The following is a 27,924-nucleotide window of genomic DNA, read 5'->3' on the forward strand; positions in this document are numbered from 1 at the left end:
AGCTCCACTCACCCCTCAGGCAGGGCATAAAAACGAATGATTTCCACAAACCACGGTTATTTAGGGATAATTTATTGATGGAATCATTTGCATTGGTTTTTATCTCTGTGATTCTTCTCAGTAGCTCAACCACAAAGCACATTGTCCACATGGAGGGTCTGATCCGATGGAGTGCTGGAGGCCACTACAGTGGCTCAGCCAGCTTCCCCTGTGCCCCTCCAGCCAGCCACGTCCATTCTCTCCCTCCCCTCAGCAGGGTCTGCTCCTCCAGAACTGTTCAGTCTTTCTGCCAGGCTCCAAACCCTCCATCTTCAGCCCTTTGATGAAAGCCAAGGATAGAGGAGAGAGCAGCGGTCTGAAATAACTGGAACAGCATCTCAGCACACACAGAGGGAGGACAGAGTCCCTGCCACAGCTAGTTTGAAGGAAACTCTCCTTTCTTCTCAAAAAGTATGCTCTGCTTTTGGAATTCCCCCAGTTGGAACTGACCTCAGAGAGGGCCGAACTGGATGCTGTGGGGGAAGAGAAGAAAAAAGCAAAGCACACTTGTAAGTAGTTCAGGGCTAGAGAAATAGCTCAGGGAGAGTGTTAAAGCACTTGCCTAGGGTGTGTGAGGCTCTGGGTTCAGGCCCCAGCACCAGAAAAAAAAGAAAAGAAAGGGTAGTTCAGTTATATTAGCTACCCTTCCTCCAGCTCTTTTCATATGCCTGGCCCTATACTGAATTTCACATGCTTTGTTCTATTTGGTCCTCACCCCTGGGAAGGTAGGAATTGTTATTTTCATTTTAAGGATAAAGAAATTGAGGCTCAGAGAGGCTAAATGACCTGCCTCTAAGTAAGCCTCTTGCTGCTAAGAATCAGGAGCTGGAGCCAAGCGTGCCTAACTCCAAAGCCTGGGATCTTACCTACTGTGTGTCCAGCCCTAAAAAAGGAGATCAGCATGGTGCTGTCTCTAGGTACCCATGGGAGATCCGTTCCAGGAATCCACAGATACCAAAACCCACAGTGTTCAACTCCCTCCTATAAAATGGTGTAGTATTTGCATATAACCTACACACATACTCCTGTGTACTTCAAATCATCTCCAGGTTAGTTACAATACTTAATGCAATGTAAAAACTATGAGTATAGCACTATGGTGCTATACTCTTTTGTCTAGGGAATAGTGACAAGATAAACAGTCAGCGAATGTTCATTATAGATGCAACTTTTCCCCAAATACTTTCAGTCCATTGTTGGTTGAATCTATAGATGAAGAAAACACATGCAGAGAAATAACTATATGTTTAAGTAATTATAATTGAAGTCAACAACAACAAAAATCCAAGGTTCTTAGCCAGACATAATAGTGCATGTCTGTAGTCTCAAAGAGTTGAGGAAGATAGCACGTTCAAGGCCAGACTCTAACTTAGCAAGACCCTGGCTCAAAATAAAAAATAAAAGGGGTTGGGGATGTAGCTCAGTGGTAGAGCACCCCTGGGTTCAATCCCTGGCAGAGAAAAAAAATCCAAGTTTCTTTACCCTCCCTTGCTCCCTATAGAGAAAATCTCTGTACTTGAGGTCTCGTACAAGTGTCCTGCAATCCAGAATTCATCCACAGGCTTATTTAGCTCAGCATAGAGTGTTTTAAAATAACTTGAAGGCCTCCGAGTTTGTGGCCCTGGCCTCTCCTCACCCACCCTCTATTTGATGTGTTTCAAGGAGTCAGAAGTGCTGTTCTCCACAGAAGCCGGTACACATGTGGAAGGTAGCCGTGAAGAGCACTGTCATTCTTACATCATCTCCACCTCAAGACCCATTACAGACAGTGTCACCTTGTGGGTGACGCACCCAGTAACAGCCACATCAGCAGGTCTTTGAGGGCCAGGATGAGGCCCGACCAGTCACTGGAGCATCACATGGCAATAACGGGAGAAGGATGTGGGAGAAAATGAGTCTATTCAACAGCAACTTCAGAGCAGGGCTAATGTTTCACTTGGTGGATCCAGGCCAGGTCCCTGATCTCACACTCCCCTGATCTCACATTTTCTCTGCTGCAGTCAGCTGGGAATCATGTGTCCTCCGGACGGAATGACAAGAACAAACACAGCTCATCATTCCATAGCACAGGAGGTCAGCCTTTCTGACCCCAGCAGAACACTGCTCCTTCATAGGCCAGGTGCCTATAATTAGTCTACAAATAGCATGGAGCTATTGCCAGCTGACTCCTTTTGTCCCTAACCCTATTCACTGCAGAGCTACAGAAGTCCGAGCCAAGAAAAAGTAGGAATCAGACTCCATGCTATTCTCTGAAATTCAGCATGCAGACTGCATGGCAGTTGGAAAAGGCGAAAGCATTAATAAGGCACAAAATTGAAAAATCTAAGGGTCAAAAAGGACTCTACTTTGACCTTCTGATAGAAAAAAATAATCCCTTGTATTGCAATACTTGTCCAAGGAACTAACACACTCTCTTTATGAGGTCTTATTTAATCAGGGCTGTGCTAATGAGGCAGAGACCTCTCCCTGCTCCCAGTGAAGGTCGCTCGTCACCTCTAGTGATGACTTTAATCCTCAAAATTGGGCATGAAGACAAGTTGATAAGACGCTTTTATCCAGCAGAGTTTATTTTCTCTGACTTCCTACTACTTAGAAAAATCTCTGCCCACAGCAAATAGTCTCCCCAGGTAACCTAACCACATCCGCCACCCACAGTGGCCGTACCCTTCCCAGCCCTTTCTGGGGCCCAGAACCATCCTCACCATGGTCATGTAGGTGGCCTCTGATTTTCCACTTGGTTCTTCTTCCTCGCTCCCCTCCTGCATAGTTATTGAGGAGTAAACGTGTTTCTAGAGGGAGAAAAAAGTGTACAAAATTCCTAAAAATCAAGCAAATCTCACATCCAGGAATAAGTCCACCCACTCCCATACACAGAGCATCAGCCACCCAAACCCTAAGTTCAGAGGGTTACTGAGAGCCAGAGAACGGTCATCAAGAATGATAATTCAGCCTTCAGTCCTGAAATCCCTCAGCAGCAACGGGTCCACCATCTTCACTTCAATGGGCATGGAGTTTAGCAGTAGGGAACCCTTCTCTTGCTGAATTACTTGTATTATGTGGGCATTTTCTTCTAATTAGAGTCATAGCAGGATGGAATTAATTAGCAGCAATTGTCATCATCTCAGAGGGTTTATATGGCGGGACAACCCTCACATCTGTGAGGCGGTAGCACTCAGTGATTCACAGTTCTATCACTCTTTGGAAAAGCAATATCATCCAGTGACAAATTCTGGGCTTCTAGAGGCTGCCGCGTTATGTTGGGAAAAATATCCTCTTGAGACAAAACTAACACAAAAAAAATAGAAAGGTAACTATTCAAAGAGTTTCTACAAGTTGGAGAAAAGAAGGGAAAGAGAAAGAGAGGGAGGAGGAGAAAAAAGAGAACAGTAGTTCAGAGCTATTAATCCATTCTCAGTCCCTGTTCATAACTCCATTACATACCAATTTGAAGAAGAAAGTCCCTGTTGCTCCTCTTTTTTCTAAAGGTCCCTGAATACTTAATCTTAACCATTAACTCCTCAACTGCTGAGACTGGCCTCAAACTCACAATCCTCCTGCCTCAGCCTCCTGAGTTGCTGGGATTATAGGCGTGCTCCACCAGGATTGGCTGCCGATCATCCTTTTATCTGAGCCTTAAAACAACACAGAGGAGAAGGCAGGGTGGCGCCTTGGTCCTCATCTGAACTTGCTGAGGCGGCTCTGGGAGGTGGTGCTAGTTTCTGGCCCAAATCCAGTGCCCCTTCCTCAGCCCGATGCCCAGCGCCTGCCACCCAGGACTGGTCTGGCCCAGCCTTCCCCATCCAGTCACTCTTCAACAACCCCTTCTGCAGTGCAGAGGCTTCCTGAGTTGCTCTGTGCGCAGGCGCTGGTCCGTGAGCTGAGACATACAAAGGGTAATACATGGTTCCCAGGGGAATGACATGGTAAGGACACCCTGCATCGACCCAGTGTTTCATGTCCAACACACACACATCCAAGTCCCTCCTGGGAAGCAAAAGTCAGAAGCCTCTTACCTCTGGATTGGCCTTCTTCGTGTTCTCCAGGCTTTTAACAAAGTCTGTAGAATTTATGGAACTGCAAGGCACGTGGAAAGCACAGGGAACACCGTTAATTCACGTGGGCCTACAGGAGACCCCACCCCCAATCCCACCCCACACTGCCTTGTGAGGACAGAGACCCCAACAGAGGAACCATTCTCTCCAGACTCCTACACTCGGGGCGTCTCTTCTACTGGAGAGCAAAAAAGTTTTCTGGGGCTGGGGCTGTAGCTCAGGGGTAGAGCGCTCACCTAGCACGTGTGAAGCACTGGGGTCGAGCCACGTAAAAATAAATAAATAAAACAAAGGTGTTGTGTCCATCTACAACTAAAAATATTTAAAGGAGGAGAAGAAGATGAAGAGGAAGAGGAAGAAGAAGAAGGAGGAGGAGGAGGAGGGGAGGAGGAGGACGGGAGGAGGAGGAGGAGGAGGGGAAGGAGGAAGGAAGGAAGGAAGGACGGAGGGAGGGAGGAAGGAAGGAAGGAAGGAAGGAAGGAAGGAAGGAAGGGAGGGAGGAACCATTCTGGAGATAGTTTAGCTGATTCTGAAAATCAGCTTCACCTTCTCTATTATCACTCCAACAACTTTGTGTCCCTAATGGGAGATACAATTTTGAGTGAATGAACAGAGAAGGGCGGATTCAACTTTTATCATCCTTTTGGCATTTCTGAGACCAGGAAGATGTATCTGAACCAGCAGGGGGCAGCACACACTAAGCAAGACCCCAGTTCCAAGGACTTCTGGCCTCTCCCTAGGTGGGCACTCCACCCAAGCTGTGAGCCCTGGCCACTTCATAGTCTGGGGCCTTTTATCTCCGATCTCTTGACCATTTGCCTTCTGCAACTGCCACTAAAAGTACTTTATTTTATGTTTTGACCTGAGGTAGAGATTTTAAAAGAAAAGAAAAATCAGGCTATAAGCTAGAAAAGAATATATATATATACACATATTTTTTTTCTCAAAGTGGAAAATTTTTAATCACTTTTCTGACTATAAAGTTGTATATTCTCATTGTAAAATTAATCAAATAATACATAAAACATAGACAGAAGTGAAGTTCACAGTAAACCCTTCACTCCCATGGGAATCCATCCCCATTATCTTAAATACCATACCCCTGTTAACAATCATTGAATCATTGCCTTGCTTTCTGATAGATAGTGGTGATGATTCCAAATTTTTATTGTAAACAATGTTTCAGTACTTTTTTTGGGGGGTATGGGGATTGAACCAGGGACATTTAACCACTGAGCCACATCCCCAGCCCCTTTTGAAAATTCTAGATTGTTAAAAGAAATAATATCTGCAGTGCAGTCGATGAAAACTAAAAATATCAGTCTATAAAAACTTGTCTTGGCCTAAACTCTTAAATGTTTTCTACCCTTTAAACAAATGCTACTATAGCTTAAGTTTGGAAAGGCACAGGTAACTAGACACGTTCGTTTGTTTGGGTAGTGAGGATTGAACCCAGGGGTGCTTAACTGCTGAGCCACATCCCTAGCCCTTTTCAATTTTTATTTTGAGACAGGATCTAAGTTGCTTAGGGCCTTGCTAATTTACTGAGGCTGTGATCCTCCTGCCTCAGCCTCCTGAGTCACTGGGATTACAGGTGTGTGCCACTACATCCAGCTGCAGTACCCATATTTACGCACAAATTTCAGCAGATCAATCAGAGAAATGCTGTCCTTTATCTTGAGAGAAACTGAGGCCAAGAAGGGGTAAATGAAGCTGATAGTGAAACCCATGTGTGTAGCTCTTGGTTCTATGTTCTCAGTATGCTCAGAGGAAAGACTTTCAGAGAGGTCAACTAAGTTCCAGGCCAAATCAGAGAAGCATGGAGATTGCAAACCTAGTAGGCACAAGGAACTTCTGTAGAATCCACATTCTACTGGGAAATGTTACTCAAAAGTCAGCATTATGTGTCTGGGGTAGAACACTTGCCTAGCATGTGCCAGGTCCTTGGTTTGATCCCCAGGATTAAATAATAATATTTTTTAAAAAATCAGTATTACTTGTTCTTCCCAGGGCCCTTTCCCACTGACGTGATTTCAACAAGAGAATAAACTTGCCCTACCAACATATTTCAGTGGGTAAGCTGAGAGAGACAAGCCTGCCAATAGCCAATGAAACTCTAGAATCCATGTTAGAGCATGTGGGTATTTCTGTGACCCTGGGAGAACTACTGATGAAATTCAGGCCTTTAAAAACACATTTTGACAATAATTTATTTAGAATCTAGGGTCACCCATTCAAAGGTAGTTTCTCAGAATTAGAATATAGTTCTTTAAATAAAACCACCAGCAACTCTCAAGATCTGAACTTCAATATAAGCATACAGTGGGGATAATGTAAGAGTCCTTTCTCTTTCTCTCAGGCAGTGAATGAAACAGTTCTTGCACAAGCTTTATATGTTTTTTTTTTTTTTTTCTTTGCAGTGCTGAGGATAGAACCCAGCATGGTAGGCAAGTGCTGTACCACTGAGACATACCCCCGGCCAAGATTGATATTCTAAATGATGCTCCACTTAGACCTCCATTTGTAAGGGAGTTTGCCTCTGTATAATACCAAAGTGAGGATGGTGTACGAATATCCAAATCTTTCCAGCTGAGCAAAGAGAACAGAGCCACCTATGATGAAATCTAAAGTGACAATCAAGATGATTTTATAAAAATACCTACTCCTTTGAGAATGGCCCAGTTTGGGTCTTATCATTTCATTTCCACTTTGAGTTAGAGGCAGTCCTGCATCCCTAGCCTCCCAACCCAAGGGGGAAAGCCCTGTACCTCTTATTCCAGTGGGTCCTCTTCACAATCAATATCAAAACAGGGAAGAGCAGGAGAGTGGCACAGACGATCCCCACAATGATCACCAGCTGATTCCCGCCCAGGACCTCAGGTCTAGGGATTTCCGGAATAGAGGCTTGAGAAAGGGAAAAAGCAACGAGAGGGTCTCAGTGCTCCAGAAGAGAGCTGAGAACCCCTTCAGTTCCATTCCACGCAGCAGCAGCTAGGCCAGGAAGCAGAGGGAGAGGGCCAGATTCCACCTCACAACAGGACACGGGGGATAATGTCCCAATTAGATTGAGAACCAAAGTCTGACCCCCCCCCCTTGCTTGCTTGCCCCTGATGTGCAGACTAAGGTGGGTGGGAGAAGAGGCTAGCACTTCACCTACATTCAAGTTCCTTTTCATATCAGCAATTCTATTCTAAATTTTGGCTTACAAAATGACCTAGAAAAAAAAGGCTTTAGAGTCTGCCGTCTTTTCTATGGGCAAATGAGTTTTCGAAAGAAACATGCTATAACATTCCGCTCTATGTATAATCATGATGCCAAATAGGGCCTCCAGAGGCACTCCTGTCTGTAGGGTACCTTCACTCATCTCTGTTCACTCTAAATACATATATCAAACACTTTCTTGGTGCCAGGCATCACTAAGCACAAAGGATGCCTATGAAGACAAATGATAAATGGTCCCGGCCTCCAAGAGGGAAACAAACATGGAAAAAGAAAACCACAGGCTGCTTCAAGTGCTATGACAGATGTCTGTATGGGGTTCAGAGGGGCACGGAGGAAATGATGCCTGATCCTAAAAGAGGCAGAAGGTGCGAATTGGCCAGCACAAGTTTTAAAGTTTAATCTGAGTCTTAAAGGAAAGGAAACATGTACCAGCTAGCTGGGCAAACAGTATGGCCTGGGCAGAGGGGATGCTATGCACAAGATGTGGGCCTGGCAGGATGGTGTCTTTAGGAACTGGAAAAAGCTCAGCAGGTGTAGTACACAGGTTGGATCTGGGGCTGGAGAATTAATAAGGGCCAAGTCAGGAAAGATTTGATCAGCTCAAGCAAGAGTTTGCCTTTTCCTTTTTTCTTTCTTTTTTTCTTTTTCTGTAATCAGCAGAGAAACCTCTGCAAGATTATAAACCATAGAACAGAAGTTCTGATTTGTGACTTAAAAAGATGGCATTGGCAGTGGAGTTTTATTCAGTCATGATAAAGAATTATGCTATTTGCAGGAATGGATGAAACTTGAGAGAGTTTTGTTAAGCAAAATAAGCCAAACTCAGAAAGCCAAGAGTCATATGTTTACACAAGTAGATGATGTAGTAGATGATGATGATGGGATTAACAGATTGGGGAGATGGGCTTTGAAGAGGTACACAGGGCTAGGTTTGGACATGTTGTATTTGAAGGATCTGTGGAAATTTTTGGTGAAGTTGAAGTACACACAAATACACCAACCCTCCATACCCCTAAGGCCCCCATCCATGGACTCAAAGCAACTGTAGACTGAAAATATTTGGGGAAAACTGCATGGTATTGACATGTATAGACTTTTTAGAGTAATAATTCCCTAACGAATACAATATAACTACTGACATGGCATTAGATATCATAAGTAAACTGGAGATGAATTAAAGTACACAGGAGTAGGTGCATAGGTTGTATATATGCAAATACTACATTTTATAAAAGGAATGGGGCATCCACAGATTTTGGCATCTGGGGGGAGTCCTGGAACCAACTTCCCACAGATACCAAGGGACATACATACATAATTGTGTTTACATACCTGGATAGGTATTTATGCATAATTATGTCCACCACAGAATGTATACAGAATATAGCATCCAACACTCCATGGGAAAGAAGCTGAGGATGGCTAGAACAGAGATAGCTAGAGCCAGAAGGTGGTGCAGTGAGGAGTTAATGGGAGGTGAACCAGGAAGGTGCCCACTGCAGCCCCTCATGAGCTACTTGGCTATGCTGAGAAAGAAGTAATTGATTGTGGTGATGGTCGCACAACTCAGAATATATTAAAAACCACTGAGTTGTACACTTTGGGTGAATTACACAGTATGTGAAATATATCTCAATAAAGCTGTTTTAAGAAAAATAGAGATACAAGATGAGAGTTAGAGTAGATAAGGACTCAGGTAAGAGGAAGACTCAAGCACATTTATCTGCTGAAACCAACAGAGGCAAGAGCCCAAAGAGCCCTGCCCCGAGGTTCCTGGGAGGGAGGAGAGAATCACAGGAATACAGGACAGGATAAGCCTGGGGCAGAAGGGCGCTTCCTCTGCTTTGGGACAGTGGGTAGAGACAAGATGGAGAAGAGACACAGCTGTGTCAATGTGTCATGGTGGGAACGGCTTCGAAGTGAGTGAGCCCCCACTACCATGGCTTGATTTTCTCTGTGAAGGGGAAGTAAGAATCCTGAGAGTGAAGCACACATAGAGATGGTGGTTCTTTAAGAAATCCATCTGTCCTGGTTTCCTCTCCAGTTGGGACCCTTTGCTGTTATCAAGAAGGTGGCTAAGTCCTCAGACTTAGGCCCTGGCCTGAGGTACTGGTAAGTACTATCCTACCCCCACCCCTCCTCCCCAGCCAACAGCAGCCAACTCTTAAAGGCCCCAGCAGAGGCAAAGTCCACAGGCCACATCCTGACTGCTAACTGAGTTATGGTTTAACTTTAACCCTTCACTACCAACCTCTCTCAGTCAACACAATTGAGTCTTTCTTTTCCTACACACTACTGGTCTGGATGCACATTGTATGCCAGAATACAAAGCCCTTGACCAGGGCTTTGATCCCTCCATTTTTGGTTCTGGTACCTTCCTATTTTCTCTCTGTTCCTTGCTGTCTCTCACCAGCTCAGGGTTATTTTCCCTTCCATAACAGAGCATGCAGAGACTCCCTTAAAGCCAAATAAAAATGACCATGGACCTCAATTTCAAGCTACCTCTGAGTTCTTGAATCTTTGCAGTAGTAGACTACACTGGCTGCGAGTGAGGTTTGGCAGAGGGTGGGTGGTCTCTACATTAGTTCCCTTTTCATCAGCCTAGCAGCAGTGCCAAAACCAAGGCAAGGCAAGCCAGGAGCCTAAGGAGGCAGGGTGAAGGAGGCAGGGTGAAGGAGGCAGTTATTTCAGGGCAGAGCAGGCCCAGGGTGAGTACCTGGGAGCAAGCCCCTTCCATTTTTCAGCCTAGGAACCTCTCTGACCTCACTCTGGTCCTGGCCCTGTTATCAGCTAAGGTCCCTCAGCCCTCCGTGATCAAATGTTAGATACTTTGAGACTTTTCCATGATCACATGCAGCACAAGAGTTTTCCTGAACACCAGGTTCCCCAGGTGGATACTGCAGTTGTAGATTCCTCCGTCAGACTCTTTCACTCTTTGGAGCATGATGGAGCCATCATTGTGGGAAATGTCCCCCACCAGGTTTAAACGGTTCTGATAGCGACCCTGGTACTGGGAGTAGCCCCCAGGAAAGTTGAATTTGAGGTCATAGCGTAAGACAATCTCCTCCTGGAAGGGAAAAGCAAAAGCATGAGCTTTGGAAGACTGGCAGCGAGCGGGTGTGGGGAAGTGGGGAGGGATGATCTCCAGCTTCAAAAGGCCCTTTACATGAAGCCAGTAAAGGCATTCTCAGAAAGTGTTAGGTAACTCAATGTTGTGGACACATAGGTACATGTCTGTGTTAGGCAACAAAGTTGTGTGCACACGTGTGTATATGTGTTAGATAACAGCAAGTCAAGTGCACATATATAGTTGCTTATGAAAAGCACCACTAAATCATGCACAGCTATTACTCAGAAGAGAAGAATTTTTTTTAAGTGAGAATAAAGGGTTTTCATTTTTTGTTTGCACTTCTCCAGTTTAAAAAAAAAAGTAAGAATATATGTTCACTTTTTTTTTTTTCCTTTTTTTCAGTACCAAGGATTGAGCCCAGGGGCACTTAACCCCTGAGCCACATCCCCAGTCCATTTTACATTTTATTTTGAGACAGGGTCTTGCTAAGTTGCTTAGAGCCTTGCTAAATTGCTAAGGCTGGCTTTGAACTTGTGATCCTCCTGCCTCAGCTCCTGAGCCCTGCAGGGATTACAGGTGTGCACCACCACACCCAATCACATGTTCACTTTTTATGGCATTTCCAGTTGGATTTCCAATAGGTACCTGAAACACATTTAACACTGAACTCCTAACTGTTCCCCTAAACCCGTTCCTTCAGTCCATCACGCTCTGGTAAACAGCACTGGTTTCTTCTAGATGTTCAGGCTAAAAATCTCAGAGTCATTCTTAATATCTTCTCTTTCTTGGAGAACTCTCATCTAACTCCTCAGTAAATCTGATCACCTCTACCTTCAAAATATATTTCAATCCCAGCCTCTTCTCACCTCCCACTGTTCCCCTTCTATCCAAGCCACCTTCGCATCTCTCACCCAGGTTCTCACAGGGACTTTCTTACTAGACTCCCTGCCTATTCTTCACTACAATCTATTCTCAGCAGATGAGCCTTTAAAAATGTAAGTTACAGGGCTGGGGCTATAGCTCAGGGGTAAAATGCTTGCCTAGCACATGTGAGGCACTGGGTTCAATTCTTAGCACCACATAAAGGTAAAAAAATAAAGGTATTGTGTCCATCTACAATGAAAAAATATATATTTTAAAAACACTTCCTCCAGACATACATGTGGTTCGCCCCCCTCACTGCCTTCAGACCACTGCTCAAATGTCACCTACTTGGTGAGGCCACCCACATAAAATAATCACAAAACTCTGGTTAATGGTTCTCTATAGCTCTTACTATTATTTGATGTACTATATATTTATTCTTTGTCATTTTATTGTTTATCTTCTCATTATCTTGATTCTAAGTCCCCCATCAGAACAGGGGCTTTGAGTATTCATCACACAGGAAATGCTTAAAAAACAACTAAGTGAAGGAATGTAGATTTCTTTAAGCCTTTAAGAAAAGCTATTGGGTATACAGGCACAAACACAAATGGAGAGACCCGGCCCTTCAACCTCCCATCTCCTCCTGCTATGAATCGTTTGATGGACAACATTTAAATGCATGACATAGCCAGTGGGGTGTGGTGGCACACACCTGTAATCCCAGCAGCTGGGGAGGCTGAGGCAGGAGGATGGCAAGTTCAAAGCCAGTCTCAACAGTGAGGTCTTAAACAACTCAGCAAGATCCTGTCTCTAAATAAAATATAATAAAGGGCTGGGAATGTGGCTCAGTGGTTAAGTGCCCCTGGGTTAAACCCCTGGTACAAAAAAAAAAAAAAAGCATGGTGTATAATTCCCCCTACTCCATGATGCCACCCTTTCTGACCCACTCAATCAGCACATAGGAATAGAGGGAGTGCAAATGATCTTGCTAAAAGGATGACCAGCATATGTTTTAATTTATAAAAGCGAAATCTTTTATAAACCTTGTACCTTAACTTTTATTAGTAATGAGTTACCCAGAATGTCCCTCACAACATACCTTCATCCATAAATATATCACCACATATCATGGTGAAGTCTACTAGTCTAATGAACTAACTTGCTGTTTACGCTTAACAGGGTCCCCATGAAACATACTTCACCTGGCCCCCAGGACCCACCAACCCCAACACTTGAAAAAAATACACAAAGAAAAGGAAAATTCCCTCCATCACAAAAAAGGGAGCAATGGAGCACAAACCAAAACTCACAAAAACAATCCAAATAAGAATAAGAATGTAACCAAATTTTTATACCTAGTCCATAGCTTTCCTGGCTAGGTCACAGAAATCATCCCCCTCATTCTCTCATGGACTCTACAAAGAGGAGAAGAAAGTAGGAAACCAAGACACTTCGACTAAGTCATGTGCAGAATGCTTTACGTCTACGCACTCACACCAGTGTCTTGACAACCTTAAAAGTTAAGCATCATCCTCATTATCTTCTTTTCCATTAGTGTCACGTTTCCCACTAGGAAGCCAAAGTGGCCCAGTCAAGTGGCCAGACTAGGAAGCCACATTCTGACAAGCTCTAAAAGCCAAGGTCTTGCAATACCACCCACCTCATGCATCTGACAACTGACTGCTGTCCCCATTCTATCCTGCCACCAGCCAGAGGTTTCTACTACATGGCGATGTTTCTTCCTCCTACCTTGGTATGCTCTCGTGAAGAGAACATCCAGTCTACCTTGGTCAGGCGTTTCTTTTCTGTGCTGTAGAAAATACATCTCATCAGAGCTGAATCACCCACATGGACCATGATCTCTGGGGATAAAACAGCAAATCGGGTTAGGTTCAGAGGTACAATCTGTAGAAGTCAAAAAACTTCTAGAGAACGTTAGCCAAAGACCATTAAGAGCAAAAATCACTGTCACCACCAAACACTACATATTCTTTCCATAGATAATCCAGATGATTCCACGTGAACAAAGTACTCAAAGGCCTTCACTCAAACCAACATGGCATCCCCAAGAGTAAGAAACACCAGGTCTAACTGCCTATAAACACCAGGTCTGAGGTTTCTGCTGTCTTCATACTGTTAACAAATTCTTTCTGGTGCCCTTTAATTCCTTTCTCTTTCCTCTCTTCCAGAATTCCTCCCATGAACTCTAACTCCACATCGAGTCTGTACTAAAGGAAGTACAAAAAGTCTTAAAGTCCCACTTTCTGTTCATCAATTTAGATACCCACATCTCCTTAGCATAAACAGGAAGTGGAAAGTTATAAAACCTTCATCTTATGTTTAACCCACTGGTTCTCCTAACTGAAAAAATGAATCATGGGTAACTTTCCTCAAATTCTTTTATTCTTTCACAAGTTATCTTAGGACTTGCTCAGGACTTAGTTCTGACTTCAGTATAGGTCATTGAACTCTTTACAAATTAGGACATGAGAGTAGACAGTTCTCCCCTTGACTTTTCATTCTGTTCCAGCCCTGCCCTCCCCTGTCCCTACCTTTTCCACTTGACCCTTCTCTACTGCTTCTTGATTTCCTACTCCTAGGCTCTTTCTGTTACCTATTTGTATGAGCAGCTGACCTCACCACATGCTCATTGGGAGTCATTTCAAGAGGTCCCTGAAAAGAAAACAAGTAGACACATGTTTCTGATTTTTCCACAATGCCCTACACAAATCAACCACAAAGTTGATTAAGAATTAATTAAGGGCATACAGAGAGACATGAGCTTAAGTCTTACCTAGACAGAGTTCCTTCAAAGGACCATTGAGCAAAGCTCAGGAGGGTATAATCCACTTTTCATCTAAACCCTTTCTTAGGAGAACATGAATTTCCTGCTCAGCAGGAGATGTGCACAATGGGAGGAAAGCAAAAGAAAATATTATGAACTCTAAATTCAATAGAAGAATTATTTTGAAAGCAATGAAAATTGATTCCAAAAAAATACCAGTAGGGAAGGCCTCTGAATTCATCAGTACATTAGGAGCTGAACTCTCTTTTTAAATAATATTAACTGAACATTCTGAGTCCTTTTAATGCACCAGGTAAGTGCTAGACACTTTATATCTAGTATATCAGTCATAACAGTATTTTGAGGTACATCTATATTACCCTCCCATTTTGCAGAGGAGAAAAGTAAAAGAGCCCAAAGCCACTTGGCCAGTAAAGGATAGAACCAGCACTCAGATCCAGGCCCAGTAAGTGCAAACAAACTGTGTTTTTCACTCATAGACTGCACCATCTCACAAAAGTGGAAGGATGGCTGATTCTAGAAAATCACGGGAAGCTAATATTTTAACCTACAGTATTTAAAATAACTGAAAAAGGGATATAAAGTAGTAGAATCATTAATAAAAATGATAAACTGAATGATTAACTTTGCAGAAAAAATTATAGATGACTGGAAAAAGGAGTTTCCACACGGGAGAAGACAACCTCCATAAAGCAAGTTTCTACTGGGACACAGGCAAAATTGTGAAGGGTTGGATAAGTTCCCATTCTAACCGGAAGGGAATGATAAATGCAAGCTGCTTTACCAACTCCTGGGGAAATACCTGACTACCCCTAATGTTGTTCTAGCATGTTTTCATGACTTCTTCAACTCTTGACACTGACTCCTTTCAGTTCCCAGTATATCTCTCCTAAGCGGGAAGAGGCACCCATTTTGAAGGCTATGCTTGTATAGACAAGTGCTCAGGCATTAAATAATAAAGACAGAAAAAGGAAGCACAAAAGGTAATCCTTGGGACCACGCATGTTGGCACATGCCTGTAATTCCAGAGACCGGGAGAGTCAGGAAGATCACAAGTTTGTGGCTAACTTGGGCAACTTAGTGAGACCCCATCTCAAAATTTAAAAAACACTGGGGATTGGGCTCAGTGGTAGAGCACTTGGCTAGCATGTGCAAGGCTCTGGTTTCAATCACCAGCATCACAAAATTTTTTTTGAAAACAGAGAAAGTACTTGAGGAATACTAGCATCTAACCTTCCTCCTCTTCTTGAAGAATCATAGGTTTGGAATTAAGAGAAAAATGTAGGAAATATGAAGGGAGGTGCCAGACTACCTTCTATAACTCTTTTTAGAAATCAGACTCAGAGGAATGTTCAATAAGGAATTTCATCTTCACACAGATGTTTATTGATTGCTTGCTCTATACCAGCTGCTATGCTCAGGGTCAGTCAGAGATGAAGAACAGAAACAGAGAAGTAGGAAAGACACAAGTGAGCAGGCGTGGTGAGTGCTCTGAAAGTGGAAGGCAGGGAACTCCAGAGGAGCTCATTCGTGGAGATGAGTAGCTAAGGACCTAAGATTGCAGCAGAGGGAGGCCCAGATCTTGCTTCCCTGGGGCCACAGACTATTCCTTCTACCCTAAACTCAGTAAAGAATGCATCTCAGGGGCTGGGGAGAGAGTTCAGTTGGTAGAGTGCTTGCCCTGCAAGCACAAGGCCCTGGGTTTGATCCCCAGCTCTCCAAAAAAAAAAAAAAGAATGTATCTTATCCTATGACTTTGAAACATTTTTAGTTTACATATTTTTGTTTAGAGATAATCACAATAAACTAAATTTTAGACATCACATCTCATTAGTTTGGATGTCTTTAGTTTATTATAAAAGAGTGGAAATTATTTACATGATGAAAGATTTCAGAACGTCAGTGGAATGGATAACCTCACATGATGCTGTTTCAGTAGAGATGTATTCTAGTCTACCTACTTTCCAAGAATGTTGCTATCTCTAAATAAGAAAGAATCCTTGTCATTTACCATTACTTTGGTGCCATCATGCTCTTCTGGAGAACTTAATCTCCAGGTTCTACTCTACTGGTTGACCCTCTCTACCTCTGCTTTAGAGACCAATCCGGCAGCTACTGCTGCTGCTTACAATACTTGTCCTTGAGACTTTTCTGGAAGCATAATGCCTTCTTTGGTTACAGTCTCAACTGCTTTCCTTCCATCTAATACCTCATCAGAGAGAATAGGAAAACTTTCTGAATGCCTGTCCTGCCATGACTTGGGCCACCCCAGATAACAATCTCACTTTCAGATTGATTTAAAGATGTAGAATTCTTTCTTCAAACAAACTCTAACCTGGCAGCTCAATGAAAAAAAAACAAGATAAGGAAAAGGATTTTGGTTGCAATGGAGGTAGAACTGGGATCCTATCTGAGTAGGTCTTCTACCAACCCATGCCCCACAGATAGCAGCCTCTGTGCTCTCTGAGGTTCTTTGCTTAAGGCATTTACAAGGGAAAAATTAAACAAACAAAAACACTGATCTACTGAAGCCACTTCCTCCACTCACAAGTGGGAAAATGAGGTGCACAAAATTTAGAGAAATCTGTTCACTTACTTTATAACCCTCAGAACACATAATGTAGGTACCTGTGAAATATGGCTTGGCATTGAAGTGGCTAACGGATAGGAAATGTCAGGGAACAGTGCAAGGAACATGGACTTTGTTAGAGGCACCAGAATTTGTTGTTGTTGTTTCACAGCTGCATTTTGATTCATTGCACATAAATGGGGCACAACTTTTCATTTTAATGGTTGTACATAATGTAGGCACCAGGGTTTAAGTACTGCTTATGACATTTAATAAATATGTGTCCTTAGGCAAGTCACTTAACCTCTCTAAGCCTCAGTTACCTCATCTGTAAAATGGAGAGAATAATATATCCTTCACAGGATTTTTGTGAGGAGGAATATGTTTAAAGTATAATTATCAAGATCTGTATTTAATAAAGTAATTATCATTTATTGAAGACTCATTCGGTGGTAACTACTTAGCCAAAGGCTGGCACTTGCTCAATGAAATCAGTCCCCTGCCTCTTGCCCTTGGCCCCGTCTAAGCATCCCCATACCTTTGGGCTCCTCTGGTAGCACATGCAGTACCACCTCGCTTTTTAACACCTTGCTCTTGTTTTGAAGGCGGATTTCACAGGTGTAGATTCCCTGGTCAGCCTCTTGCACATCTTGGAGCAGCAGAGAACCATCATTGTTTAGGATGTCCCCCACTAAAGACACACGGTTCTGGAAGCGCCCCACAGGCACACTGAGGTTGGCATAATAGTATAGCACATATTGATCCTGGAGGGCAACACAAATGACATTAGAGAAATCCAAAGAGGAACCAGATCTTGGAGTCTGTATTCAAAAGACCCTGGAAGCAGCCTAGTTATCATCATCATATTATGATTAAAATGTTCTTTGTACATTTTACCATCAGTTGATGGTAATAATGTGCCAGGCAACATCCTAGCTTGTACAAGCTCTGACTCATTTTCCACAAAAACAAATGGATAAATACAAGGCACACATTTTTATTTCTAACAGCTAAAGGAATAGTGCAACACCCACTCTGAAGATCACTCTGGAGATTTAAACTCACAACTTTTTTGGTGGGGGTGGTATTTTTTGGTGGGGATTGAATTTAGGGGCACTTGACCACTGAGCCACACCCCCAGCCCTATTTTGTGTTTTATTTAGAGACAGGCTCTCACTGAGTTGCTTAGCACCTCGCTTTTGCTGAGGCTGGCTTTGAACTCGCAATCCTCCTGCCTCAGTTTCCTGAGCCGCTGGGATTACAGGAGTAAACTACAGTGCCAGGCTTCAAACTTTTGAAAACCACTTTTCATTTTCACTCTGTTTTCTGTCACAACCCCCAAATTAAATGGCATTCAAATGCATGATGTAATCCCTCTGGTGTTGTGGGCTGGTGTTCCCAGAATGCTGGCTGCCTTTCCTCTCATTTCTGCCCTCCTCCAACCAGTATATCAATAACAAAAAGGAGTCACGAGTGGGAAATGGTTACAGGCTAGGAGGGGGAACCCTGGGAGATTTCCTATTTCTACTTACATCACCGCTATATCCCTCGTAGGATAACAAATGGTGATAAAAATTTGAGTGAGAGTAACATTGCAGGAATAATAGGGAATATGCTCTGAGTTGCAAAAACTGTTTCATTTGCAAGCTTTGGAACTAGTGGCAAACTTCCTGGGATGTATTTCACAAATGATTCTGACATCCAAGTATCTCCACAGAATCTCTAATGAAGCTTAATACTGTTTGCTAATACAAAGAGCTCCATGAGACCCTCACCCAGCCATGCTGCAATTGCTAATCCCAATATTTCAAGCAGCAGAATGCTGAAAGAATCTGTCCCTATCCCCCACCCACACACACCCGAAGATAGATGTGACATCATTCTCATACCTAGCTCAGAAGTCTTTTGTCTAAACCCCAAGAATTATCCATGTCACCCACATTCACTGTTCTACAAAGACCAGAATATAGAAGAAGGAAACTAAAAGAACTTCATGTGCATATCTCCCATTAGCCCTTGACTACCTGAAAGTTAAGCATTGCCATTATCATAACTACCTTCCTGTCCACAGATCAGGAAGCTGGAACTTAGCAGGGCTGAGTAATCTGCCTCACTGACTGCACAGCCAAGTGGCCAAGGTATGAGGAGTCCCATTTAGGACACTTCCAAAGCCCAAGCTCTCGCAACACCCTCCCATGGTACTTGATGAGTGATTCTCCTACTGCAGTACCACCCTGACAACCACAAACCTGGGGCTTCTAGGACATAGTGAGGTGTCCTTCTCATTACCTTAGCATGCTTTCCAGATGAGAACATCCAGTCTACTTTAGTTATGCGTTTCTCTTCTGAGTTCTGGAAAACACATCCCATCAGAGCTGAATCACCCACATGGACTGTGAGCTCAGGGGAGTAAGCCATAATGTCCTGCAGGCCCAAGGAACAAGCTATAGAAGTCAAAGGCAAGAGGATGAATCATTTAGACAAATAACTTCAGTAACAAAAATCGGCACCAATCACCAAGTACTAGCCACCTCCCTTCCCTCAATGGTTCGACAGGGACCCAGACCTCAGAGTCCTCTTACTTGAACCAGCATGGCCACCCTAAAGGTAAGAGACATATCCTCTAGTTATCTACATGGCTTAAATCAGAAGGGTTCCACAATCTTCATTATGCAATAAATGCTTTCTGGCTCCTTTCTCCTAGCTAGTCTCTTCCTCTTTTCTAGAACTCTACTTCCCAACTTTCTAAAGAAACAAAGGAAACCCAGAAGTCCCTCCTTTCTGATCACTAGTCACCCACATTCACTTACCACAAACAGGAAATGGATGTTTCTTGTTCTTAAATTTCCTAATAGTTCCCTATCTGAATGGCCAACTCACAGTATTTTGTTTGTTTTCTTCCTCTTTTCCCTTCCTTTAGCGCCTTCACAAAAGTTTACCTCTGCATTTGCAGGCTGATTCTGACTGGCAAGCAGGCCCTTGTAAGTATGCCAGTGTGGCACACAGCTTTCCCCTTGAATTCCTTTGTCTTTGCCTTCTCCCCACCTCACCCCCTCCAGCTTTGTCATCAGCACTAGCTTTTCCTCTTCAAGGCATTTGCACACATGGGCATACACCCCCCGCAAAACATACACGATCATCTGATGCTACTCAAGGAATTCCAAGAGGTCACTAAAAGAGAATATGGATATTTCTGTTTTCACAAGATATGCTCCATGCATAGAGACAACAAAATCAAGAGAGACAAATTTAGATGCTGCCCAGTTTATATCAAAGAAGAGCCAAGAGAACGCATATGGAAATGAACAGAAAATGTGCCAGTCTTTTCATCCAAGCTGTTTCCCTGAGAGAAGAGAGCTAACTTCCTGCCCAACAGCAGGCTCACACAGTAGGGAGGACAGAAAAGAAAACATGAACTCTAAACCCTTTGGAAAGAGTTATTTTGAAAGAAATCAAAATTAGTTTCAACAACCATTTGGAATTTTCCTGTGAGGAACAGTTGAGCAATTGCATTTGTGGTTAAAGGTACAAGAAGTGAATTTAGTTTAATTTAATATTATGTAGAATTAAGTGAAGGACAGCAAGAAAGCAATGGCAGCAACCAAAGCAAAAGGAAACTGCTCCCTGGAGGTTTGAGGGGTGATCTTAGGAGAGGAGCAGCTGAAGCAAAGGAGATATTCTTAGGGAAGGAAATCTCTCCACACAAAAGTACAAAACCCCATGATGCCTCCAAGCCACTACATACAGGGGTTGGGTTGAAAATTTGCTGGAAAGAAGAGCAAAAGTCAGCAGGTTGCTTCACAGTTCTCTGTGGAAACATCTAAGACCCCTCTGAGATACTTACAACCCTGTTTCTGTGAAAAAATTCTCTAACACATACCATTTGTGTATGTGGAGTGTGTGTGTGTGTAAAAGTGGACATGCACCTATTTGTGCACACTGTGTTGCCTAGAACTGAAGCAAAGTCAACCTATTTGTGTTCTTTGCTAAGTCAGTGTCCAGTTCACTGTCCACAGTTCAAAAAATAATAATAGAAAAACAAAAATGCTATGAGAGCAAAGCACCTAATTCATTTCTTCTTCCTACAGAGTTCTGTCTGTGGAATAAGAAGAAAGACATGGGAGTAAAAAGGTCTTTTAAAAAATTAGCAGTGGAGATGAATAACAGGAAGCAACACTGAGCACTTGCATAAGGTATAAACATGGCCTGAGGAGAAGTCCAGAGCAGGCTGCACAGAAGGAAATGGATCTTAAGGGGAAACCTGAAGGAGAAGGAGGTAGGTCTGCTAGTGTGAGGTGCCAGAGAGAGGAAGGGAAGCTTCCAGGCAAAGGAAACCACCATATTGGGAAAGAGCTCAGGGCATTTGAGGAACTGCAAGAAGGCTGGCGTGCCTACAAATGAAAATGAAAAGGACTCTGGGCCTCTATGGTCATTTCAATTCTGGATCTAAGACTAGCTGTGGTTTTAAGGACAACAATCTAAAGTGCAGGAATGCCATTGAGAAACTTTTTTTTATACACACAAGAAGGTCCTAGAACATCCAGGATGAACCCAAGACATTCTGTGACTCATAGAAACAGGAAGTTTCAGCTTCCCAAGAAAGAGCCCACTACCTGCTTCTAACACAGCTGTTTCAGCTAAACCATGAACACAACGGGAATTGAAAACTACCCCAAAAAAATGGCTTTTAAAAATGCACAAGACTTATGATAAATCAAATACCTCCTGTGGTTTCTTGGCTTTTACTTACCCAGTAACGTTAGAGTCAGGACCAGCTGCAGTGGGCAAAACATGCTGCTCTCGACTTTTCAATTCTAAGATAAAAATTAGAAAATCATGTCCAGAGAAGTTCATTAGTTTAACAAACAGTGAATCCCTGTGTGGGCCAGCCTCTGAGGCACTGGGGTGCAGCATTGCCCAAGAAAGACAAGGCCCAGCTCAACTGCAGTTTACATGTGGGGTAGGGTGGGCCAAAAAGAAGCAGATGAATGTACGAACGAGGAAACACCAGCTGTTGATAAGTGCTGTGATGAAACAAAACAGGGTGATGTTTGGAGAGTCACTTGGGGGCTGCTTTAGACTGGCTGTAATGGAAGATTAGATGAAAGTTGCTTTTCCAGAAAAAAATAAAAAAGCAAATGATTGCAGGATTGCCCTGGAGATGACAACCCCAGACATACCGCAACCTGCACATTTCACACAAACAAAAAATTACAAGATACTCAGTCTGAAATTTTCACCCACCCTCCAACTAAATCAGAACTACTACTTCCAAACATAGGAAGAATATTCAGCGCATGTGGGAGAGGAGATACATAAATATGGGGAAAGTTTAAACTCACTTAAGGAATTAACCAAATTTAGGACATGAAGCCACATGAAAGGTCCACGGTGAGGTTTTCATTGTTATTTTAAAAGCAGAGCAGTGTGGGTAGATTAAGAACATGACCATGCTAGGCAAAAGTATTTCTCTAACGTTTATATTATCCCTGGGGTATTGATCTCACTGCACTCACCAGTTCCTAGAAAAGGACTCATTGTTGTACACAATGCCCCCAGGTTCTCTCAGCTTAACATAAGAACCCTAATGCCAACAAGTTACAATTCATCCAGTTCCTCTCTACTGCGATGCCTCGTCTCAGCCATAAACCCTGAACACCTAGCTACCTGGCACTATAGAAATTCTACCTCCAAAGAGGAGAGGTCTGTAACAACAAGGTAGCTCATCTGGCACATATGGTGGCATTTTAATTTGTAAAAAGTGATTGCCTAAGAGAGTTCTTACCTGTATTCTAATCAACAAAATCCTCCACCTGGAGAATCTGGGTCCAACTGCTCAAGGAGGTTCCTGCCTTAGGTCCCACTTGACCTTACTGAGCCTCAGTTTCCTTGCCTGTAACACAACACAAGGATCAAATATAACAATGTGGAAAACAGTGCTTTGAAAAATAGAAAGCATTACCATAGAATATTCTATTTTTTATAGCTCAAGAGTCAGATGGAAAATGATTTGTAGCTTCAGAGTAGATTCTGGGTTCTGAACTTCCACCTTTATAAGAATGGCAAATGATGATTCAGAATTAACTGGAAACTTTTCAGTTTGCATTTTGAACCCTGTATAACAATGTAGATAATAATTACACTGATTTAGATATAAAGGAAGTCATACTGAGTTCCCCTAAACAGAAGTACCTCTCATGAAAATCTCTCTGTAGCCACAGCCCTATTCCTGTTCCACAACACCCACCTCACCCCACACATACACAGATGACAGTCATAAAAACAACACGTCTTAACTTCAGTTCATCATATTGGGACATGAAATCCCTGTCACCCTCTGAATGTATCTTTTTCCAGAAAATCGGCTGTGCTCCCTCTGCTGCCCAGGAAACAGTACTCAGCACTAGAACATTCCCCCAGCAGTGCACCATTTGCATGGAAGAGAAATGGTTGATTTACATGTCTGTCACCAGGTCTGTGTACTCTAAAAGACAGGATCATCCATGTCTTGCTTATATTCGGGCCCCGTTCCTGAGCTGTGACACCTGTAAAGTGTCTGGTACATACTGGAAAGATGTCATAGATGTTAATGTGACCATTACATTGAAATCAACTTCAAGGTATCCTAGAACCTCATCAACAACTCAAAAAGACTGAATGTAGTCAACAAGCCCAACTCACTCAGAACAACACCCAACCACTTTCAAATAAATTCTTTAAAATCTGATGAATAGAATATACCCATCTTCAGCCCCAAGTACTCAAATGCACCATTAGGGTTCTGAGGGAATGAAGAGAGAAGCAAAGATCTTAACAGAAAAGCACTAAAGTGGAGTTAAAAATATTATTTTCTAGGCTCAGACCTTCCATTGACTCACTCTGATCTTTGGGAAAATCACTCAAATTTCCTGGGCATCATCTTTAACATTAAAGGATCAGACTTATTTTCCTAGTTAATAAGCACCACACTGGAAATTAGGAGTTGATATGCAATAAATCAGAGAAGGCTATATGTCAGGTACTATCTGAGCAACTAACACATTCACTCCTTACCACCTGAGAGATCTAACAGATGGGAAAACTGAGGCACAGATTGGCAAGGTGACTTACATAAGAACACACAGCAGGTGGCAGAGCCAGGATCCAAACCCAGGCACTCTGGAACTGAGCCTGTACCCTTGTCACACTAAACTGCTTTTCCATGTTGGTGAAAGTAATCAGAATTTTAGAGTGAAGCTTCCCTGAACTTTATATGTCAAAACAATATTCACAGCTGGGTTTGGTGATATACACCTGTAAACCCAGCAACTCAGAGGGCTGAGGCAGGACAATCATATGTTTGAGGCCAGCCTCAGCAACTTTGTAAGACCCTGTCTCCAAGTGAAAAGTAAAAAGGTCTGAGGATGTAGCTCAGGGGTAGAGCACACCTGGGTTCAAGGCCTAGTATGGGGGGGCAGTACTTGTCTGCTCCCCCTGACTAAACCCCCATTACTCATACCTTTATCCCACTAACTCTATTCATCTTTCTAATGTCATGAAATGTCATTTTCAAAGGGAAATCTCTCCTCAATCATCAATCCTAAGTCAGATCCCCAGCCACATGTCTTAATAGTATGATATATCTTTACAGGGCATCTGTCACAACTTCTAATTATTTATTTGTATCCTTATGTGGCTAAAGTCCTGCTCTCCACCACATTCACCATGACTACAAGCTCCATGAGGCCAAGAGCTGTGACACTGAACCTCCAGTGGCAGCACAGTGCAAGCAGAGGAGCACTCAGTAACTACTCACCAAACCAGTTCATGACACCTTGAACATTAACCAAGAACTCTCGAGTTGAGTTAAATTTCCTAGTTAGAAAATATCCAGACATTCTTTCATATACATTTATATACACGTACACATACATACACATATATACACACGCATCACTTAACAATGGGATGCATTTTGACTAATGTGTCACTAGGTGATTTATTTTATCATTGTGTGAAGGATCATAGAGTGTACTTATACAAATTGAGATGGCTACAACACCACTAGGCAGTTTAATCTTATGGGACCACTGTTGTACATTGTCAGTGACTGAAATGTTACTTGGCACATGACTATATATAAATACACACACACACAAACACACACACATACACACACATACACGTGCACATATATATGCCCATACACATGTGTTCTGAATATATATACAAAAATACCTAAACACTAACATTCTGAAATAAATATACAAATATTTTTAAAAACATACTTTACCTATAAATATAAAATTTTTATATATGTGCAAATTTTATATATAAATATATGAAATCTGTTTTTAAAAAATCCTACAAAAGTACTGGGCACTGTGGCACATGCCTGTAATCCCAGTGACTCAGGAGGCTGAGGCAGGAAGATCACAAGTTCAAAGCCAGCCTCAGCAAAAGCGAGGTACTAAGCAATTCATTGAGCTCCTGTCTCTAAATAAAATGCAAAATAGGGTGGGGATGTGGCTCAGTAGTTGCATGTCCCTGAGTTCAATCCCCAGTACCAGAAAAAAAAATCCAATAGAAACATTCAGAAGCACCTTGATAATATACACCATTTAACCTCTTATTTCCACCTTACTTCCTTCTCTTTCCAGATACTGATTTATCTCAACAGTATAATTCTTGAGATAATTCTGCCTAGGAAGTTCATATGTCAACCAAAAATTTGAACCTGAGCTCATAGTTTTTTCACAATATAACTCCTAAATAATACCTATTATTCCTGGGGAGGGGCACGCAAGTATTAGGATCCTTTTCCTATTACTAATAGGGTAGGAAATCATATATAAATAGATGATCAGTATAATTCCTCATCACATACAACCACAAGAATGGGAAGTTGTACTCCATATATGTATAATATGTCAAAATACATTCTACTGTCGTGTATATAAAAAAAAAAGAACCAGCTGGGAGTGGTGGCGCATGACTGAGATTCCAGCGGCTCGGGAGGCTGAGGCAAGAGGATGGCGAGTTCAAAGCCAGCCTCAGCAAAGGCAAGGCGCTAAGAAACTTGTGAGACCCTGTCTCTAAATTAAAAAAAAAAAGGGCTGGGGATGTGGCTCAGTGGTCAAGTGTCCCTGAGTTCAACCCCCAGTAACCCCCAAAATAAAGAGCAAATTTAAAAATTGGCTCAAGGAAAGAGAAAAAAATAGTGTAGGAAAATTGTTACCTGTGGCACAATTATGGCAAAAAACAAAACTTTGGAAAAGAGATTCATGATGATGAGATTACCACACAGGATTTGAAAATGACCCCCAAATATTGCAATACTATGAGACAAAATAAGGTCAAAGTGCTATTTCTCATTGCTTGTCCCAAGTAAGGGAGTCCTACCACTGAGCAAGCTGACCACCACACAGTCTCCCCTCACACACAGCCCGCTCTGCTATGTTGCTAAGACCCCTCAACCTCCCTGCATGCTCCTGTGTACCTCAACAGGCCTCTGGGGTATTTGAGGTACACATGCTCCTGTGTGTACAGGAGCATGTGTACCTCAAATACATGTCCACATAACCACTCTGAGAGATGAATCTCTTAAAACGTGCCCTGTGTTCCTCTCTGAGACCACATAACACCAACTGCAACCCAGTCTAGGCTCCATCAGTCAGCCCCGTACTCGAACGGGACCTTGGAAGTCCTTATGTACTCCTGCTCTCTCCTTCAGACCAGGTTATAGCTCGACCAGCCTGCATCAATCTTTTCCAAGGTCAGGTCCATGCCAGGCTGTGACAAGTAAGGACAACAGCCTCGCCCTCTTGGGAGGTTTGAATTCCTGCCTTTGAAAGGTTAAGTGGCTTGTCTAGAATGGGGAGAAAAAAAACAAAATAGCAAGGGAAGAGTCCTGCCACAAGCTCAAGGACAGCCACTCAGCTCTGCTCTGAAGCAACTTGACAGTGGAAGTCTTACCATTGCCCTCCTTGCTTGCTCTCTTATTACAAGCAAATTTTCCCCTTTTCTCTCTGAGGAGCTTAACATAAATGACTGTGCATTACAGAAACTAAAACTGTACTCACTGGACTACCTTATGGCAATACCCTGCTGAGAACAACAGTCCTACAATTGGCCCCACAATGATCCTTAAGAGTCGCCAATTAAACCAGCCTTCCTCTGAGTGAGAACAAGCCTTCTGAGAAAAGTTCCAATAAAATCACAAAATACAAAGCAGTATCTTACCTAAGATGAAGGCACCCAGGACGAGCAATGCACTGAAATCCCCCACGGCTGCAGTTCCCACACCAGACTGAAGAGACTTCTGCCAGCACGCTAGGTCAAGCTCCAAGCAAATCACATGCACATGTGTACGCATGCATATGTGTCCTGAGGTGGCTGCAGAGACACAAACAGGAACCTCCAGATCAAGGTTCTTGTTTCAGTCATTCGGCCCACTACCCAATTTTAATTTGTATTTTCATTCTGAAAAGCATTCTTAATTCAACTTACTGAGGTGGCCCTCACATTCCAAATCTCTGCAGGTGTCATCTGCCCTTTCAGATTACAAACTCTCTGAGGGAAGGATCTTGAGGGTCATCAGGCAAACTTGCTGAGAAAGAAATCCGTTTTGTGGAAACAATATACAATAAAGATTGACACAAAACATCTGTCTGAGCAGGCTCAGTGGTGCATGCCTCTCATCCCAGCAGCTCCGGAGGCTGAAACAGGAGGATCATTGAGTTCAAAGCCAGCCTCAGCAACTTAGCAAGGCGCTAAGCAAGTTAGCGAGACCCTATCTCAAAATAAAATACAAAAAGAGCTGGGGACGTGGTTGGTTGAGCGCCCCTGGGTTCAATACCTGGCATTAAAAAAAAAAAAATCTCAATTCAGAGGCACCACATAGACAGGCAATTATCTCATCCCTGCCCAGTCCTCCAACTCACCATCCAGCCATGTAGATCTCCTCCGATGGTGAGTTATCAGCATTTCCAGCATACACCCAGCCAGTTATTCTCCCAGAAAACCCCTTGGGTGACTTTAGCATCCTAGAAAAGAACTCAAAAATCTTCTTCAGTGTAAGAGCTCTCTCAGTCTTACTCACTACTTAAAAATAAGCATTCTTGGTGTAGCCTTCAACCTGAGCTCCATAGGTTTGACTGAGGCCTGGACAAACTTGCCTTATGGAACTTGTCTGTATCACATGAAAGGTTCTTGAATGTTTGCTCTCCTCAAGGACCATGCTGTATGGTCCTTGAAAAGTGATATGCTGGTAAGCCAGCAATTTCTGTAGTATGAAAACTTTCACCATAGCCAATTTCAA

General features: G+C 42.9%; 1 protein-coding gene and 1 pseudogene across 4 annotated transcripts; both read right to left on the minus strand.

Annotated features, from left to right (window-relative positions):
* Positions 1-55: 55 nt before the first annotated feature.
* On the minus strand, positions 56-27,902 carry Jaml (junction adhesion molecule like). Of its 4 annotated transcripts, XM_047516947.1 has the most exons (13): positions 27,548-27,902; positions 27,114-27,322; positions 26,847-26,999; positions 22,411-22,518; positions 21,376-21,439; positions 18,915-19,069; positions 17,164-17,389; positions 13,000-13,112; positions 10,143-10,380; positions 6,860-6,995; positions 4,053-4,113; positions 2,742-2,828; positions 56-512 (listed from the first exon to the last, which is right to left on the minus strand). In XM_047516947.1, exons 5-13 carry the CDS (start codon positions 21,416-21,418, stop codon positions 444-446), a joined length of 1,128 nt encoding a protein of 375 aa, XP_047372903.1. In that variant the 5' UTR covers positions 21,419-21,439; positions 22,411-22,518; positions 26,847-26,999; positions 27,114-27,322; positions 27,548-27,902; the 3' UTR covers positions 56-443. The 4 variants fall into 4 exon arrangements, with proteins under 4 accessions (XP_047372903.1, XP_047372906.1, XP_047372907.1 ...); XM_047516950.1 differs by lacking the exons at positions 21,376-21,439; positions 22,411-22,518; positions 26,847-26,999; positions 27,114-27,322; positions 27,548-27,902 and adding an exon at positions 19,758-19,863; XM_047516951.1 differs by lacking the exons at positions 21,376-21,439; positions 22,411-22,518; positions 26,847-26,999; positions 27,114-27,322; positions 27,548-27,902 and adding an exon at positions 19,565-19,659.
* LOC124958652 (10 kDa heat shock protein, mitochondrial-like) lies at positions 16,005-16,780 on the minus strand (annotated as a pseudogene).
* Positions 27,903-27,924: the final 22 nt, after the last annotated feature.

This window comes from Sciurus carolinensis, chromosome 11 (genome assembly GCF_902686445.1).
Source record: "Sciurus carolinensis chromosome 11, mSciCar1.2, whole genome shotgun sequence".
In the NCBI taxonomy this organism is placed as follows: domain Eukaryota; kingdom Metazoa; phylum Chordata; class Mammalia; order Rodentia; family Sciuridae; genus Sciurus; species Sciurus carolinensis.

Bases quoted from the DNA above. Each gene is read 5' to 3' on its own strand.
- Jaml (XM_047516947.1), bottom strand. From the start codon at position 21,418: ATGTTTTGCCCACTGCAGCTGGTCCTGACTCTAACGTTACTGG. The intron at 17,390-18,914 runs GTAATGAGAAGG...GTTGCCCTCCAG, and splicing joins CATCTGGAAAGCATGCTAAG to GATCAATATGTGCTATACTA. The intron at 10,381-12,999 runs GTAGGAGGAAGA...TTTCCCTTCCAG, and splicing joins CTTCACGAGAGCATACCAAG to GAGGAGATTGTCTTACGCTA.